General features: G+C 38.8%; 2 protein-coding genes across 2 annotated transcripts; both read left to right on the forward strand.

Moving 5' to 3' along the window:
* The first annotated feature begins 8,717 nt into the window (after positions 1-8,717).
* Positions 8,718-9,606, forward strand: LOC140590949 (tripartite motif-containing protein 29-like). Its single transcript, XM_072712763.1, has one exon. It carries the CDS (start codon positions 9,054-9,056, stop codon positions 9,567-9,569), a length of 516 nt encoding a protein of 171 aa, XP_072568864.1. The 5' UTR covers positions 8,718-9,053; the 3' UTR covers positions 9,570-9,606.
* Positions 9,607-9,785: 179 nt separating this feature from the next.
* On the forward strand, positions 9,786-13,059 carry LOC111850167 (tripartite motif-containing protein 16-like). Its single transcript, XM_023823795.2, has 5 exons — positions 9,786-9,877; positions 10,010-10,243; positions 10,516-10,675; positions 11,247-11,306; positions 11,400-13,059. Exons 1-5 carry the CDS (start codon positions 9,863-9,865, stop codon positions 11,966-11,968), a joined length of 1,038 nt encoding a protein of 345 aa, XP_023679563.2. The 5' UTR covers positions 9,786-9,862; the 3' UTR covers positions 11,969-13,059.
* The last annotated feature ends 311 nt before the right edge of the window (positions 13,060-13,370 follow it).

A 13,370-nucleotide genomic window follows, 5' to 3' on the forward strand; every position in this document is an offset into this window, starting at 1 on the left:
AACTTTTATTATTTTTATGTTGTTCTGAGTAGTTCATTTGGGACTGCTATTTTGCAGAATGCGTTATAGTTTCCTACAACATTCGTGGTTTTCTCAGTCGGCGGGAAGGCTTGCTGAGGAGTGGTAGGTGTATGTTGGTGCTCCTACCAAAAGTGTATTGTAAAGTATAAAAACCATAGTATAAGAATGAGATGTTAAGTGAATATACTTTTCAATCACACTGATTGGCAGTTCACGCTAATCTAATGGAGTTTTGTAATAGTTTTTTTAGTTTTTGTCCTTTAAGGATGTGGGGTGAACATACTTCTGATGTGCTGTACTGAAGTTTTCTTTTGTATATCCAGGTATGTGAGCGCTAGGTTATTATGTAATTCTTTTGTAATAATTGCTAGTTTTATGTTTTATGTATGTACTGTAACTTTATTTTCAATTCATGTTTTATAAATTATTGCTGCCGGTTAAAGAGTGAATAAGTTAAGAGAATATGGTAATGGTAATTTAATATATATTACATATATGATAATACGGAAGAAATATTATTCTGATTATATTTTATTTTATCTGCTATGTGACTGTGTTTTAGTACGCCCTGTCTCAGTCCGCGGGAAGCCTTGCCAAGGAGAGGATGTGTGGTGAACGTACTCCTGATATGCTATACTGAAATTTTCTTTTGCATTCTCAGGAATAAACTCTACACCGGTCAACCATTCAGCAGCTCGGGTCTTCTTTCGGTTCACAAAACGCAGAGAGCATGCAGAGAAGCTAACAAACAGTAAACGACGGTTACATGTGCAAAGTTTGGGGACCCAGCCGTCAAAATTGTGAGAATGGCAGCAATTTAAATTTAATTATTAAAATTAAAGATTGAAATCTGATTGGCTGCTGGATGCTCTGCTCACTTTTGATTGGCAGTTTTATCACCCATTGACATTGAATTGGTGAAATTTGATTGGCTGGAGGAGAGGACCTGGATTGGAGGACATCTGCCAAATCTCACCAGTTGCATTAGTGTGACCCCGTGACTGTGTGATTCAAGTTTGGTGAGTTGAGTTTCAAAGCTGTAAGAGTGGCAGGAGTTTGAAAATCCTCCAAGTAAAAGTCAGTGGGAAAAATGGGGTGTTGAAAGGGATGTCCCCAGTAAGATGGGAGGGGGGGACAGCTGAGAAGAGCACAAGCACACCCCATCACTATGCTACGAAGAAGTGTGGAAAGTTTGATGGTTGTACTCCTAAAACTGTAGGTGCCGACTAGGCAAGGTGGCATCAAGTTAATAGTGGGGGTGTCGATTAAGCATGGGGATCAAATATTCTTTGTAGTTCATGCAAACATAACATCCAGCTGTTAGCAAGGGGGGACCGACTAGGCAAGGAGGGCACCAAGTTAACAAGTAGGGTTGCCAACTAGGTAAAGGGGGACACCAAAATAGGAAGGGGGAGTGCTGAATTAGCAAGGGGGGTGGGCAAGTTATCATGGGAGTGCTAAACTACATTGGGTTCCATAACAATGGCGGGTTCTAAATTAGCCAAGTTAGCAAGTTTGGGGACCCTGCCATCAAAATTGTACGAATGGCAGCAGTATACATTTTACCATTAAAGTTAAAGATTGAAATCTGATTTACTGTTGCTGGTTCTGCACACTTTTGCGAATCGCAGTCACCCATTGAACACCCATTCATGGAGAAGAAAATGAAGAACAACATAATGATTGCATTAACACTGATGTGAATTCCAAGTCCTTCACCCTCCCTAAAAGGATGGCAGAGTCACAAATGCAAACAGTGGATTATGCAATTATAAATAACATATTTTGTTCCAGAACAGTTCAGAAATTTCTACAGTGAAAAATAATATTTATACACTGATATTTATTTATTTGTATGTTTGACTTGTCTAGTCAGTCAGTCATGTCCCCGTTTGGCCAGCAGGGGGTGCTGACTATCTCATGTTCTCTTAATGGTTCCCAACCTTAATGTTTCAAACACACACATCTGTCTCCAATCTAGCTGCTAGTTGCTATCAGTGTATATATATTCCTGCCCTCGCCATCCTCCTTAGTTCAGTCACCGTAGCTATTACCAGTGCTATTGCTCCTTGTTAATTCCTATCTATGTATTAAGAACATAAGAAATTTACGAGAGGAGGCCATTTGGCCCATAAAGCTTGTTTGGGGAGAACTAAACTAATAGTTCAGAGTTGTTAAAATCTTATCTAGCTCTGATTTAAAGGAACCCAGGGTTTTAGCTTCCGCTACACTAGCAGGAAGATTATTCCATACTCTAACTACACACTGAGTAAAGAAGTGCTTTCTCAAATTTGTTTTAAAATGTTCTCCCATAATTTCCACTTATGGCCATGGGTTCTAGTATTTAAACTAATACTGAAATAGCCATTTGGCTGAACAGCATCCAGACCTGTTAGAATCTTATATACCTGGATTATGTCCCTCCTTAGTCTCCTTTGCTCGAGGCTGAACAGCTTCAGCTCAGCTAACCTCTCCTCATAAGACATTCCTCTAAGACCAGGAATCATTCTTGTAGCCCTATGTTGCACCCTTTCCAAGGCAGCAATGTCCTTTTTAAGGTATGGTGACCAAACCTACACACAATATTTCAGGTGGGGTCTTACCAAGGAATTATATAATCGTAGCATCACCTCCTTTGACTTAAACTCCACATACCTAGAGATGCAACCCAACATCCTATTGGCCTTTTTTTAATGCTTCCCTACACTAGCGAGAGTGGGACATGGAAGCATCAACAATACATACCAAGGTCTTTCTCTTAATCAGCTACCTTTATTTCAGTGGAACCCATAAAATATCAGTACTTTATATTTCTGCTCCCTGCATGGATTACCTTACATTTATCTATGTTAAATTTCATCTGCCTGGTAACAGCCCAGTCGCTAATTAAATCAAGATCCCGTTGTTGCCTCTGTGCTGCTAGATCAGTATCTGCTACACCACCCACCTTGGTGTTGTCTGCAAATTTAACCAGTTTACTGTATGTATTGGTGTCAATATCATTAATGTAAATTAGGAATAATAGTGGTCCTAAAATTGAACCCTGCAGTACCCCACTATGAATGCAGGCCCACTGTGATATTGTGCCTCTAAACACTACCCGCTGCTTCCTGTCTCAGTTTTCAATCCTGTCATGGACTTGGGTGGTGTGGACAATACACTGGCAGCTCAGAGGACAAACGGGGATTTATTAACAAACAGAAAAACACTAGAAATACTTATAAAACAAAAACAGACCACGAGGGGTCAAAAGTAAAAGGGGAAAAGCAAAGACTAACTACAAATGGGGCAAGTAGGTAGGCAGGCAGACAGGCAGGCAGGTTACAAAAAACAGAACATTCAAACCTAAATGACATCCAACAAACATGAATAACTCCAGGGAGAACAGAACCGGATCAGGAACTTAAATACAAAACGACACAACAGGAGTGAGAAATAGACAATTAAGCAATCTGAGACAATTAACCAAGCAGGGGCACAAAACATGAAACCAAAACAAAATACAAGTCACAAGACACAGGAACAAGAAAACTTATACAAATGAAACACTAGGGGACAAAATATAAAAACAGAGGAGGTGGGATTCAAACACATGACAGAGGGGTTCACAGCCATGCGGCTGACAGGGAGCAGGGGAAAACACAAAGACTGACAACAGGAGGGACGGGATGACCAGCAACGCCTGCTGGCCAAACGGGGAAGGGACATTGAGTGGAACAACAAGGAGCTGACCCTGACAGATCCAAGCTGCTACAGTTCCTAAAATCCCTGCAGCTTTGAGCTTGAGCAAGAGCCGTTTGTGGGGGACAACATCAAAGGCCTTCTGGAAATCTAACTAGATCACATCGTAGGCCTTTTTGTGATCAATTTCTCTTGTAGCTTCCTCAAAGAACTCAAGTAAATTAGTTAAACAGGATCTACCACTCCTAAATCCACGTTGGCTATCTCTCAGAATGTTATTTGAATCCAGGTAATCTACCATTTTTACTTGGATTATAGCTTCCATTACTTTTCCAGTTAGGCAAGGTAAACTGATTCGCCTATAATTTGTTGGATTACTTCTATCCCCTTTTTTGAATATTTATTTAGCATGCTTCCAATCAGAAGGTACCACACCAGCAGATAACGATTTCTGGAGTAGTAAAGTTAAAGATTTGCTAATAATATCCCTCATCTCTTTTAAAACTATAGGTAAGATGCCATCAGGGCCCTGTGATTTATTTATTTTGAGCTTAGCTAGGCTTAGTACCACATCAGCCTCAGTTATACATATACTGGTCATACACTGCACTGTATTCGTACTAAATGGTGGTAAGTTACTCGTGTTCTCTACTGTGAACATCCTTGTAAAATAATCATTAAACTCATTTACTATATCAATTTAATTTTTAATTATAAGGCCCTTACTATCCTGCAAATGAGTGATTTCAGCTTTTAGAGCTCTTTTGGAGTTAAAATATTGGAAGAAACTTTCAATGTCATCCTTAGCCTCCAATGCAATCTTCCTTACTACATTCCTCTTGGAGTCTAATGTTATTTTTTAACTCAACCTGTAGACTTAGATACTCCTGCTTTATTTTGAAATTATTAGTTATTTTCCATTTGTGGAACAGAGCCCTTTTCCTCCTGACTTTATTCTTAATTTCCATAGTAAACCACCTTGGCTGCAGTTTCCTAGATTTAGTTTTGCTGGAAACAGGTATGAAGTTCTTTTGCACTTGCAACAATGTGCTTTTTAAAAATTCCCATGCCTCTTTAACAGTTTTGCTATTTAACTCCATCCAGTTTACAGTTTCTAGTTTCAATCTCATTCCATTAAAGTTAGCCTTCCTATCGTTGTATACTTTTGTTTTAGATGCTCTTCGGACACTAAAATTAACCTCAAATTTAACCATGTTATGATCACTACCATCCAGTGGTCCTAAAACCTCTAATTTTCCAATCCTATCCTCGTTATTAGAGAAAACAAGATCAAGAATGGCATCTCCCCTGGTAGTGGTATTAACAAACTGAGTAAAAAAAACAATCCTGTACTAATTCCACCATCTCAAGTTCATTTACAGAAGAGCCAGAGACTATGTGTCCTGCCCCGATCGTCCGCTCCTTCCACGCCCCCTCGTTAACCCCGTGTGGATTCCCCATGTTCACCAGCTGTTTCCTGTTACCGTCATTAGTCCAATGTATTTAGTCCGCATTTCAGTTTGTTTCCCCAGTCTGGTCATTGTATTGTCAGTCTGCCTTACCGCTTGCTTGTGTTCCTTACTCTCATTAAACCCCGCATTTCCCCGATCCTACATCTCCCGGCTTCTGTTTCCCCAGTCAGCGTCGTGACACTATGTCCCACTGTATCCCAGGTAAATTAAAATCACCCATAACCACCACATAATTTTTATTACTCATAATCCTGATATCGTCATATAACATTCTGCTTTCCTCTGCAGCTACATTAGGTGCTCTATAACAAACACTGACAATTAGGCCACTTGAGTTTTTAGCATCTAGTTTTATCCATACAGCTTCTGTACTTTTATTTTTTATCAGTGAGCTCCCTTGCCTGCAAGTTTTCTTTTATGTATACTGCAACACCACCTCCCTTCTTGCCTATCCGGTCTCTACTGAACAATGTGTAAGTGTAACCATCCATGTTATATTCTTCTCCATCATTGTCACTCATCCATGTTTCTGTTGTTCATATAATGTCACAAGTGTCTGATGAAATTATCATGAATTTTGTTTCTAATACACCTAGCTATTGGCTTCTACCTGGTTCCTCCTGTCAAATCCTCCTTGTTCCCAATATGATTCCTTGCGGTCCTTCTATTTCTTGTCCTTTGAGAGTCCATTTTAACTAATATAGTCCCCTTCCATGACTGCACGGGAATTGTCTTTTTATCGTGAGAGTTTTGGTTATGTTTGCAAATGATCCTATTAAAAAATATCCCCAGTGTGGGTGTGGTTTTACCTGTCAGCATTTCCCATATCACCTGATAGTATCTGCAAATGTACTTTAGTTGCATAAATCAAGGGAAAGCAATAGCATAAATATGGTGAAGAGGTAAATACTTTAAAAATAAAGATTTGTTTGTAGGTTTGCAAAAAATAGACATTGATTTATGAATCTGCATTTAATTATAATCTAAAATCACCTGGATTCAATCTGATAAGTTATTTGAAAAATAATATGGTTCATCTTTTTGGGATACAGTTTCTTTAAGAAGTAGAAAAACTGCTTACAGTCCAGAATGTTGTTTAGTTTCATCAGAAAGGCTGAGTAGCCTATACGCTCAATAAAATTTAACTGGTCTTAAACAACCTTGGAGTGACCGTTATTCTCATATATTATGCTATAAGTTAATCACAGTTTGCCATATTATTTTCTTAGTAACTATCAGTAAAACAGGCTGTCACGTCCCAATCGTGCTGTTCCTCCTGTGTGCCACGCCCCTTCGTTAACCACGTGTGGAATCCCTACGTTACTAGCTGTTTCTAGTCCTGTCTAATTGAGTTCCTGTATTTAAGTGCTTCCCTGTTAGTCTTTCCCCAGTCCTGTCATTGACGTTATTACCTGTTTTGCCTCATGTGCCTTTCCATTTGCCTAAGAAATCCCTCGTTTCCCGATCCTTCGTCTCCTTCTCCTGCTTCCCTGGTCCGTGCACCCCATGAAGTGTAACACAGGCCTGTCATTCATGACAAATCATCTACTAAACTAAACAAATTTGACAGAATATTTTAGGGGGAAAAGTGCATTTCATATCTGTGTGTTCTTGGCTTTATGTGCACTCAGACCTGCCAGCCACATCTCTGGGCATAACATGGCTTCAGTCTCAATGTCCACACTCACAGACTCATGGACTTTAAGGCTTGAGGACTTAGGCCTGCCCCACTATCAAATCGTCAATTCCATGAGGCCTGAGGAAATTACCCACAGTTCATAGCATTGTTACATGAAACACAGTGTTACCAGGGGAAGCATAGAAGCGTACACAGTAAGCAAACTATTTAGTTTATTTATTGCTTAAAGATTCTGTTTTGACAAAACAAGTAAATTGACTTTTTAACAGTTACCTCTTGTCCCCTCTGTAAGGTAAGAGATGGGGGATCCAGTACAAAAAAATACATTTTTGAAAGAAATACAACAAAGAATGACCAGGGTGATGGCAGTGTGGGAGACCACCCACCCACACTAACACTCATTACCTGGGCTGGGACTTACCATTGGAAGGCAATAGTAGGGAACAAAACCACTATAAAACAAATCAGATAAATTAATATGGAAATATGGAGATGCAAGCAAAAAGGTATTCACTGATGCATTAAATGTACAATTCAAGTACAAATTCCATCAGCTCAGTTTTTGCCCCACTACGTTTATCTCTTTTCCCCACACTTCCATGTAACTTCCATGTTAGTGCTGGTGCTTGTCATCAACCTTCAGCAAGTTGTCATTGTAAGACCCATCTGGTGGCCCTTTCACAGCCTGGGAAAAGAAGGATGCATTTCTAGGTCGCATTTGAAGGAACCTTTGAAATGAGACAGCCTTGTTGCACCACTGTGATGCACTTGATGTTTGAATGAAGCCTTTGGAGGCTGCACCCAAACACAGACACACAGACACACAGACACACGCAGGTTTGTAACTATATCTTTGTGGGGACTATATCCATTTCTCTGGGGAAAACTTTAATCCCAGCATGACGGCCTTAACCCCTACCCAGCCCTAACCTTAACCATAAGTAGCCAAACAAAATATGAGACCTTTGGCATTTTTAGTTTTTTGATTGCATTCAGAGATCTTTGACCTGAAAAATGGTCCCCGCAATGTCAAAATAAGAGGTTTTTTAATACATTGTGGGGAACATTTGGTCCTATGCTCTCATTACAGATATAACCACTCCGTGACTTAATATTCTACAAGCGCAGCAGCATTCAATGTGCCGATTGCCTGCAGTATTGCCAGCATAGCTGGTATAGATGCCCAGGAGCCACTGTGCAAACATCAGAAGTGCTGCCAACCAAGAACAAAGGAAAGAAAATATCACCTGGACAGAACAGCATCAATCCTATTAAAATATAATCATCGCCGTTCGTCGCTACAGGTTCGTAGCGGTGCACTCATTTGTGAATAAAAACGATAATGGAAAATCCATGAACTACACTAGTACTCAAAATAGTGGAAGTATACCCAGCATTTATGGCATTACGCTTTAAAAAATACTACACGAATATTGGCGGTAATGTTCATAAACAATCAAAGAATGTTACAAATATACATTGGACGATTAAATAAGTAACTGGATCGAGTAACTGGAAAAAAGTTATTGGAGGCATTTCCAGCCAAAAAGACAACAAAAACGATAATAAAATAAAAATACAATCTCCACTTTGCCATTTAGTTTTGGCAGTCTTTGCGCAACGATCCTGCCAACATTAAAAAATAAATTAAATAACACCATTTGCAATTTAATTTTCCACTCAAGCATGAGTCATTTGTGAAAAATTAAAAAATAAAATGAAATAACCTTTTATTAAATAATCTTTTCATTTTCCAATCTGAATTTTCATTTCCTACTTTGCCTTCTCATTTTCAAGTTCACAACATGCAAATATATGATAACGAGCGGGCTGGTGGGCAGAGCTATGGATCGGAGCGTCCCAGGCACTGCTGCGCTGTCATATCGGTTGATGATTCCGTTGTCGTTGTATTCTTTGCATATGCTCGCCTGTGTCGCCCGAACTAATGGAAAAGCTACATGCGGCTTAAGTTAGCTACTCATTTGCAGCGTCCGATTCATTTAGCGTCTTAGTCATAGATTCTTATTGCGTTGTTTGATTTAACTTCTTATTCGCAGTTTCACTAAAGGGAACAGGAAGTCTCTCGCAGTACCCTTGATATTTTTGTGCTCAGAGAAACAAAATTAAACTTTCCCTCCGAGATGGCACAAGTTAGAAGCTCCCCCAACGAGCTGAGTTGCCTGATATGCTAACAACTTCTAAAGGAACCATTGACCATTTCCTGTGGACACACTTACTGTATGGGCTGCATTAACCGGCACTGGAAGGAGGATAATTGCTTTGATATTTACAGCTGTCCAAAGTGCACAGAGGTCTTCAAGTCAAGGCCAGGTGTAAATCAAAAGAGAAATCCTGCTAACATGGAAGAGAAAGTGAAGAAGACTGGACCTCAAGCTTCTCCTCCTCCCTGTTATGCTGGACCTGGAGACGTGGAGTGCAGTGCCTGTGTCGGGAAAAAGCACAAAGCTGCCAAGACCTGTCTGATGTGTCTGGCATCTTATTGTGAGACTCACCTGCAGCTTCATGACTCTCTAGCCTTCAAGAACCACAAACTAATTAATGCCATTAAAGGATTGCAAGAAAAGATATGTTCCCATCATAATAAAGTGCTGGAGATTTACTGCTGCACTGACCAGCAGTGTATCTGTTATCTGTGTACAGTAAACAACCATAAGTACCATGATACAGTCTTACCAGCTAAAGCAAGGAATGAAAAACAGGTAAGTTATCTATTTTGGAAGTATGGTTTATGTTAAGTTACCTGCCTTGTGCCTGTAGCCTCAGGGATAGGCTCCAGATCCCCTGCAACCCTGAATAGAACAAGCGGTTTCAGAAAATGGATGGATGCATAGATGGATGGTTTATGATAATATCCTTTCCAAAAAAAGGAAACAGGGAGCAATGTCATCGCTAACATGTTTTGTGAAATAAATAAAATAAAAAGTCTATTTTGTTTATCTTTCCACAGAAGGATCTGTTGTCATCACAGAGGGAAATCAACCAAAGAATCCAGGAGAGAGAGAAGGAGCTTCAGGAGCTGAGAGAGGCCATGCAATCACTCAAAGTGTGTATGATCCCAAGAAAAAGATGACGGTTGGGTGCTGTGGGAGCCACGTTCACTTTTTAGAAGTGTGAGGTGCATTCCAACTGTGTGTGGGGTCCAAACCAAAATGTTCTCACTGTATTTCTCTAACAGCTTTCTGCAAAGGCAGCAGTGGAGGACAGTGAGAGGATCTTCAATGAGATGATGCGTTACATTGAGAGAAGGCACTCTATGGTGAAACAGCTGATCAGAGACAGGGAGCAGGCTGCGGAGAGTCAGGCTAAAGGACTCCTGGAGAAATTGGAGAAGGAGATTGCTGAGCTGAGGAGAAGAAATGGGGAGATAGAGCAACTTTCGTGTACTGAAGATGACATCAATTTCCTTCAGGTAACACAGGCAAATCTATGAAAAAATTATGCGAGAAGACATCGTATGCTTAAAAATTACTGTAATACCTGGAAAATAAAAGAGGAAGAGCATGACCAGAAAAAGACTCAATCATCACAACAATTAGGATGTCATTGGGGTACCCTGAAGGCCCAGATTGAAGACAGGACAATCTGGGAGAAATGGCGTTGACTTGAATAATTATAATTCAACCAGTTAGAGATCTCTCGATGTGCCATAAAATTGCTTGTATCTGTTTTCCTACTTTGCAGAATTTTCAGCCTCTCTGTGTCCCTCATGTATCTCGGGACTTGCCCACCATCACTGTCAAGCCAAACTGCTATTTTGATGATGTGAGGGAAGTAGTTTTAAATCTGAGAGAGCAGCTGGAAAATATCTGCAAGGATGAACTAAGCAACACTTTCAAACAAGGTTTGTCTATGTTTGTCTAAGAAGCAATAGCAGTCAGTAAGTTGATAAATATGTGAGAAGTGCACTTTAACATAGCTACATACCTTTATGGGGCATGACAAGAATTTATCTGGAAACCATGAGTTCTGATCATGCTGCATTTTACTGCTCTTAAAGTCATACCTGGTTTAAATTAGTATAATAATACATTTTGTATAATTACTGATTAATAATAAGTGATTGTTATAATTCTGGTAAAAAGAATGGTATGTAAAATGTATATTTAAACTAAATTAAAATCATAAATGTACTATTATTATATCATTTCCTGTTTTTAATTGCAGTTATTAAGTTTACGAAACTATTGTTTTTTTCACATGGCTTATATATTTCTCAGTATAGTAAATGGTTACATATATTCTCCATTCCAACTTTTTTGAATCACTCAAAATGAAATGTTCTTCTGGATCTTCTAATTTTGTGACTGAGTCAAAAGCTAGAGGAAAAATTGATGAAATTCTGATTTTTGAGTTTCAGTTGGCTCTAAAATCTGTATTCCCTTCAAAAACCTGAAGTATTCTTTTCTTGACAGAAACAGCCTTCAGTATTGTACTCCCTCTGGCACCCCAAACAAGAGAGGAATTCTTAAATTGTGAGTATCCTTTTAAATAAGCATATGCATATCTTCACTCAGACACAAAACTTTTCTGACAAAAGCTGTGACTGTCCATTACTTTTTCAACAGATGCCTGTAAACTAACTCTTGACCCTGCCACAGCAAATGCATGCATCTCTCTGTCAGATGGAAACAGACATGCTACAGGAGGATATGCCTGTTCATATCCTGCTCACCCAGAGAGATTCGACTCCTGGCCTCAAGTGCTCAGTAAAGAGGACCTTTCTGGATGCTGTTACTGGGAGGTTGAATGGGCAGGGGAAGATGGGGTTGATATAGCAGTGTCATATAAAGAGATCAGCAGGAAAGGCAAAGGTAATGAGAGCAAATTTGGATGCAATGCTAAGTCTTGGAGTTTGTACTGCTCTCCCTCCACTTGCTCATTCAGGCATAATAATAATGAGACCCCCGTACATGGACTCCCTTCCTCTAGAGTTGGGGTGTTCCTCGACCACAGGGCAGGAATTCTGTCCTTCTATAGTGTCTCTGATACAATGACCCTACTGCACAGAATGCAGACAAAATTCACCAAGCCTCTGCATCTTGGATGTTCAATATATTCACATTCTGTTCCAAAGTATCTAATGGGTTATATTAATTTTTATAATAATATAGCTGGATCCATTATTCAACTTTAAATCTGTGCAGCAATAACCAAGAGAACGAGATTCCAATTATGATTATAATTAAGGAAACTTCAAGATCTCATGTTAATTCCACTGTAATACTGAAGCCATTTTTATAACCTGTTTTACAGTTTAACACAGTCAAATTTAGCTTTTTACCTCAGCCTCTGTGATGCATTTCTGCCTATTAATGAGGAAGCTTAAAATTGCATACATTTTATGTCTTTTACATTTTCTTCATATTCTGAAATTTTTGGAAGGATCTGATTGCCAGGAGGGCACACAGAATTCATATGGAACACAAATGTAGTCATAGTCATTTTAATGCAGTTTTTTAAGTTTAAAACACATAAAACAATTCTTCAGAACTGGGCTGACTTTTCTTCTGAACTTATTTTATTCTAATTCATTTTATTTTTTCAATTTATGGATGAATATCACCATATACACAACAGAAGACACCCAGACAACTGTGACACAGTTTGTTTTATTATGACGATTCACGCAGGTGAATTTGTGTGTTTATTTTATTGGTATAATTTAATATAGATCAGGAACTTGTGGGCAGGTCATATTCAATTCAATTCAATTCAATTTTATTTATATAGCGCATTATCACAACATTACATTGTCTCAATGCGCTTTACATTTCTGCCTCGTAAGGACAGGTGTATGTTAGTAAGGAAGCAGTGGAAATGTTACAGTACCTCTGAACAAGGTCAATTTAAACAATAGCCTCTTCTAGCGAGATTCATTGAAATAAACTGCATTTATGAATTTTATATATAGTGATCTAACTATATATATGACTCCTTTTCACAGTAATGTTGTGCATGCTGATCAAGGTGCTACTTCTTTTGTTTCTGTCATTTTTATTGCTACACAACTGCTTGCTTCAGCATTACCTGTCTTTTTCCCTACAGTAGGTGTATTAGGAAAGTGAAGCAAATTAGAAATGTATTCTTTAAAAACACTATATGTTGACCTTCTTACTGAAATTATGGTAAATTCTAAATCTAAGTAACAGGGGGATTTATCATGTATGTCTTTTTCTGTGAATACATGTGAAACACACATATATAAAATACATATATTTGTAATAGAATAACAGATGTTCCTTTCTGTGTCTTATCAGCATAGAGAAATAATAATAAAATATTCATGTAAATACTGTCAGTCAATCATTATATGGGAAAGGTTATCCTTGCTGTCGTGTTAGGGTCAGCACCGACCCGTTTTTAAGTTTAAAATGCATAAAAGCACCACATACATTTGTGTACTGCATCAAGGCTTTTTGACTTTGTCAGGAACCTCTACTTAAAATACATTTTTTTAAAAATCACTAAATTATAAATGCTCGTCAAGATTATATCAGCTATGGTGCTCGGGTCGGGTCCCAGTTATAAAATAAGAT

The sequence above is a fragment of the Paramormyrops kingsleyae genome, chromosome 1 (genome assembly GCF_048594095.1).
Source record: "Paramormyrops kingsleyae isolate MSU_618 chromosome 1, PKINGS_0.4, whole genome shotgun sequence".
Classification (NCBI taxonomy): Eukaryota; Metazoa; Chordata; class Actinopteri; order Osteoglossiformes; family Mormyridae; genus Paramormyrops; species Paramormyrops kingsleyae.

Excerpts from the sequence above, each read along its gene's own strand:
- LOC140590949 (XM_072712763.1), top strand. The coding sequence starts at position 9,054 with ATGGGCTGCATTAACCGGCACTGGAAGGAGGATAATTGCTTTGATATT.
- LOC111850167 (XM_023823795.2), top strand. Across the intron at positions 10,244-10,515 it reads ATGACATCAATTTCCTTCAG|AATTTTCAGCCTCTCTGTGT; the intron begins GTAACACAGGCA and ends CCTACTTTGCAG. Across the intron at positions 10,676-11,246 it reads AAGCAACACTTTCAAACAAG|AAACAGCCTTCAGTATTGTA; the intron begins GTTTGTCTATGT and ends TTTTCTTGACAG.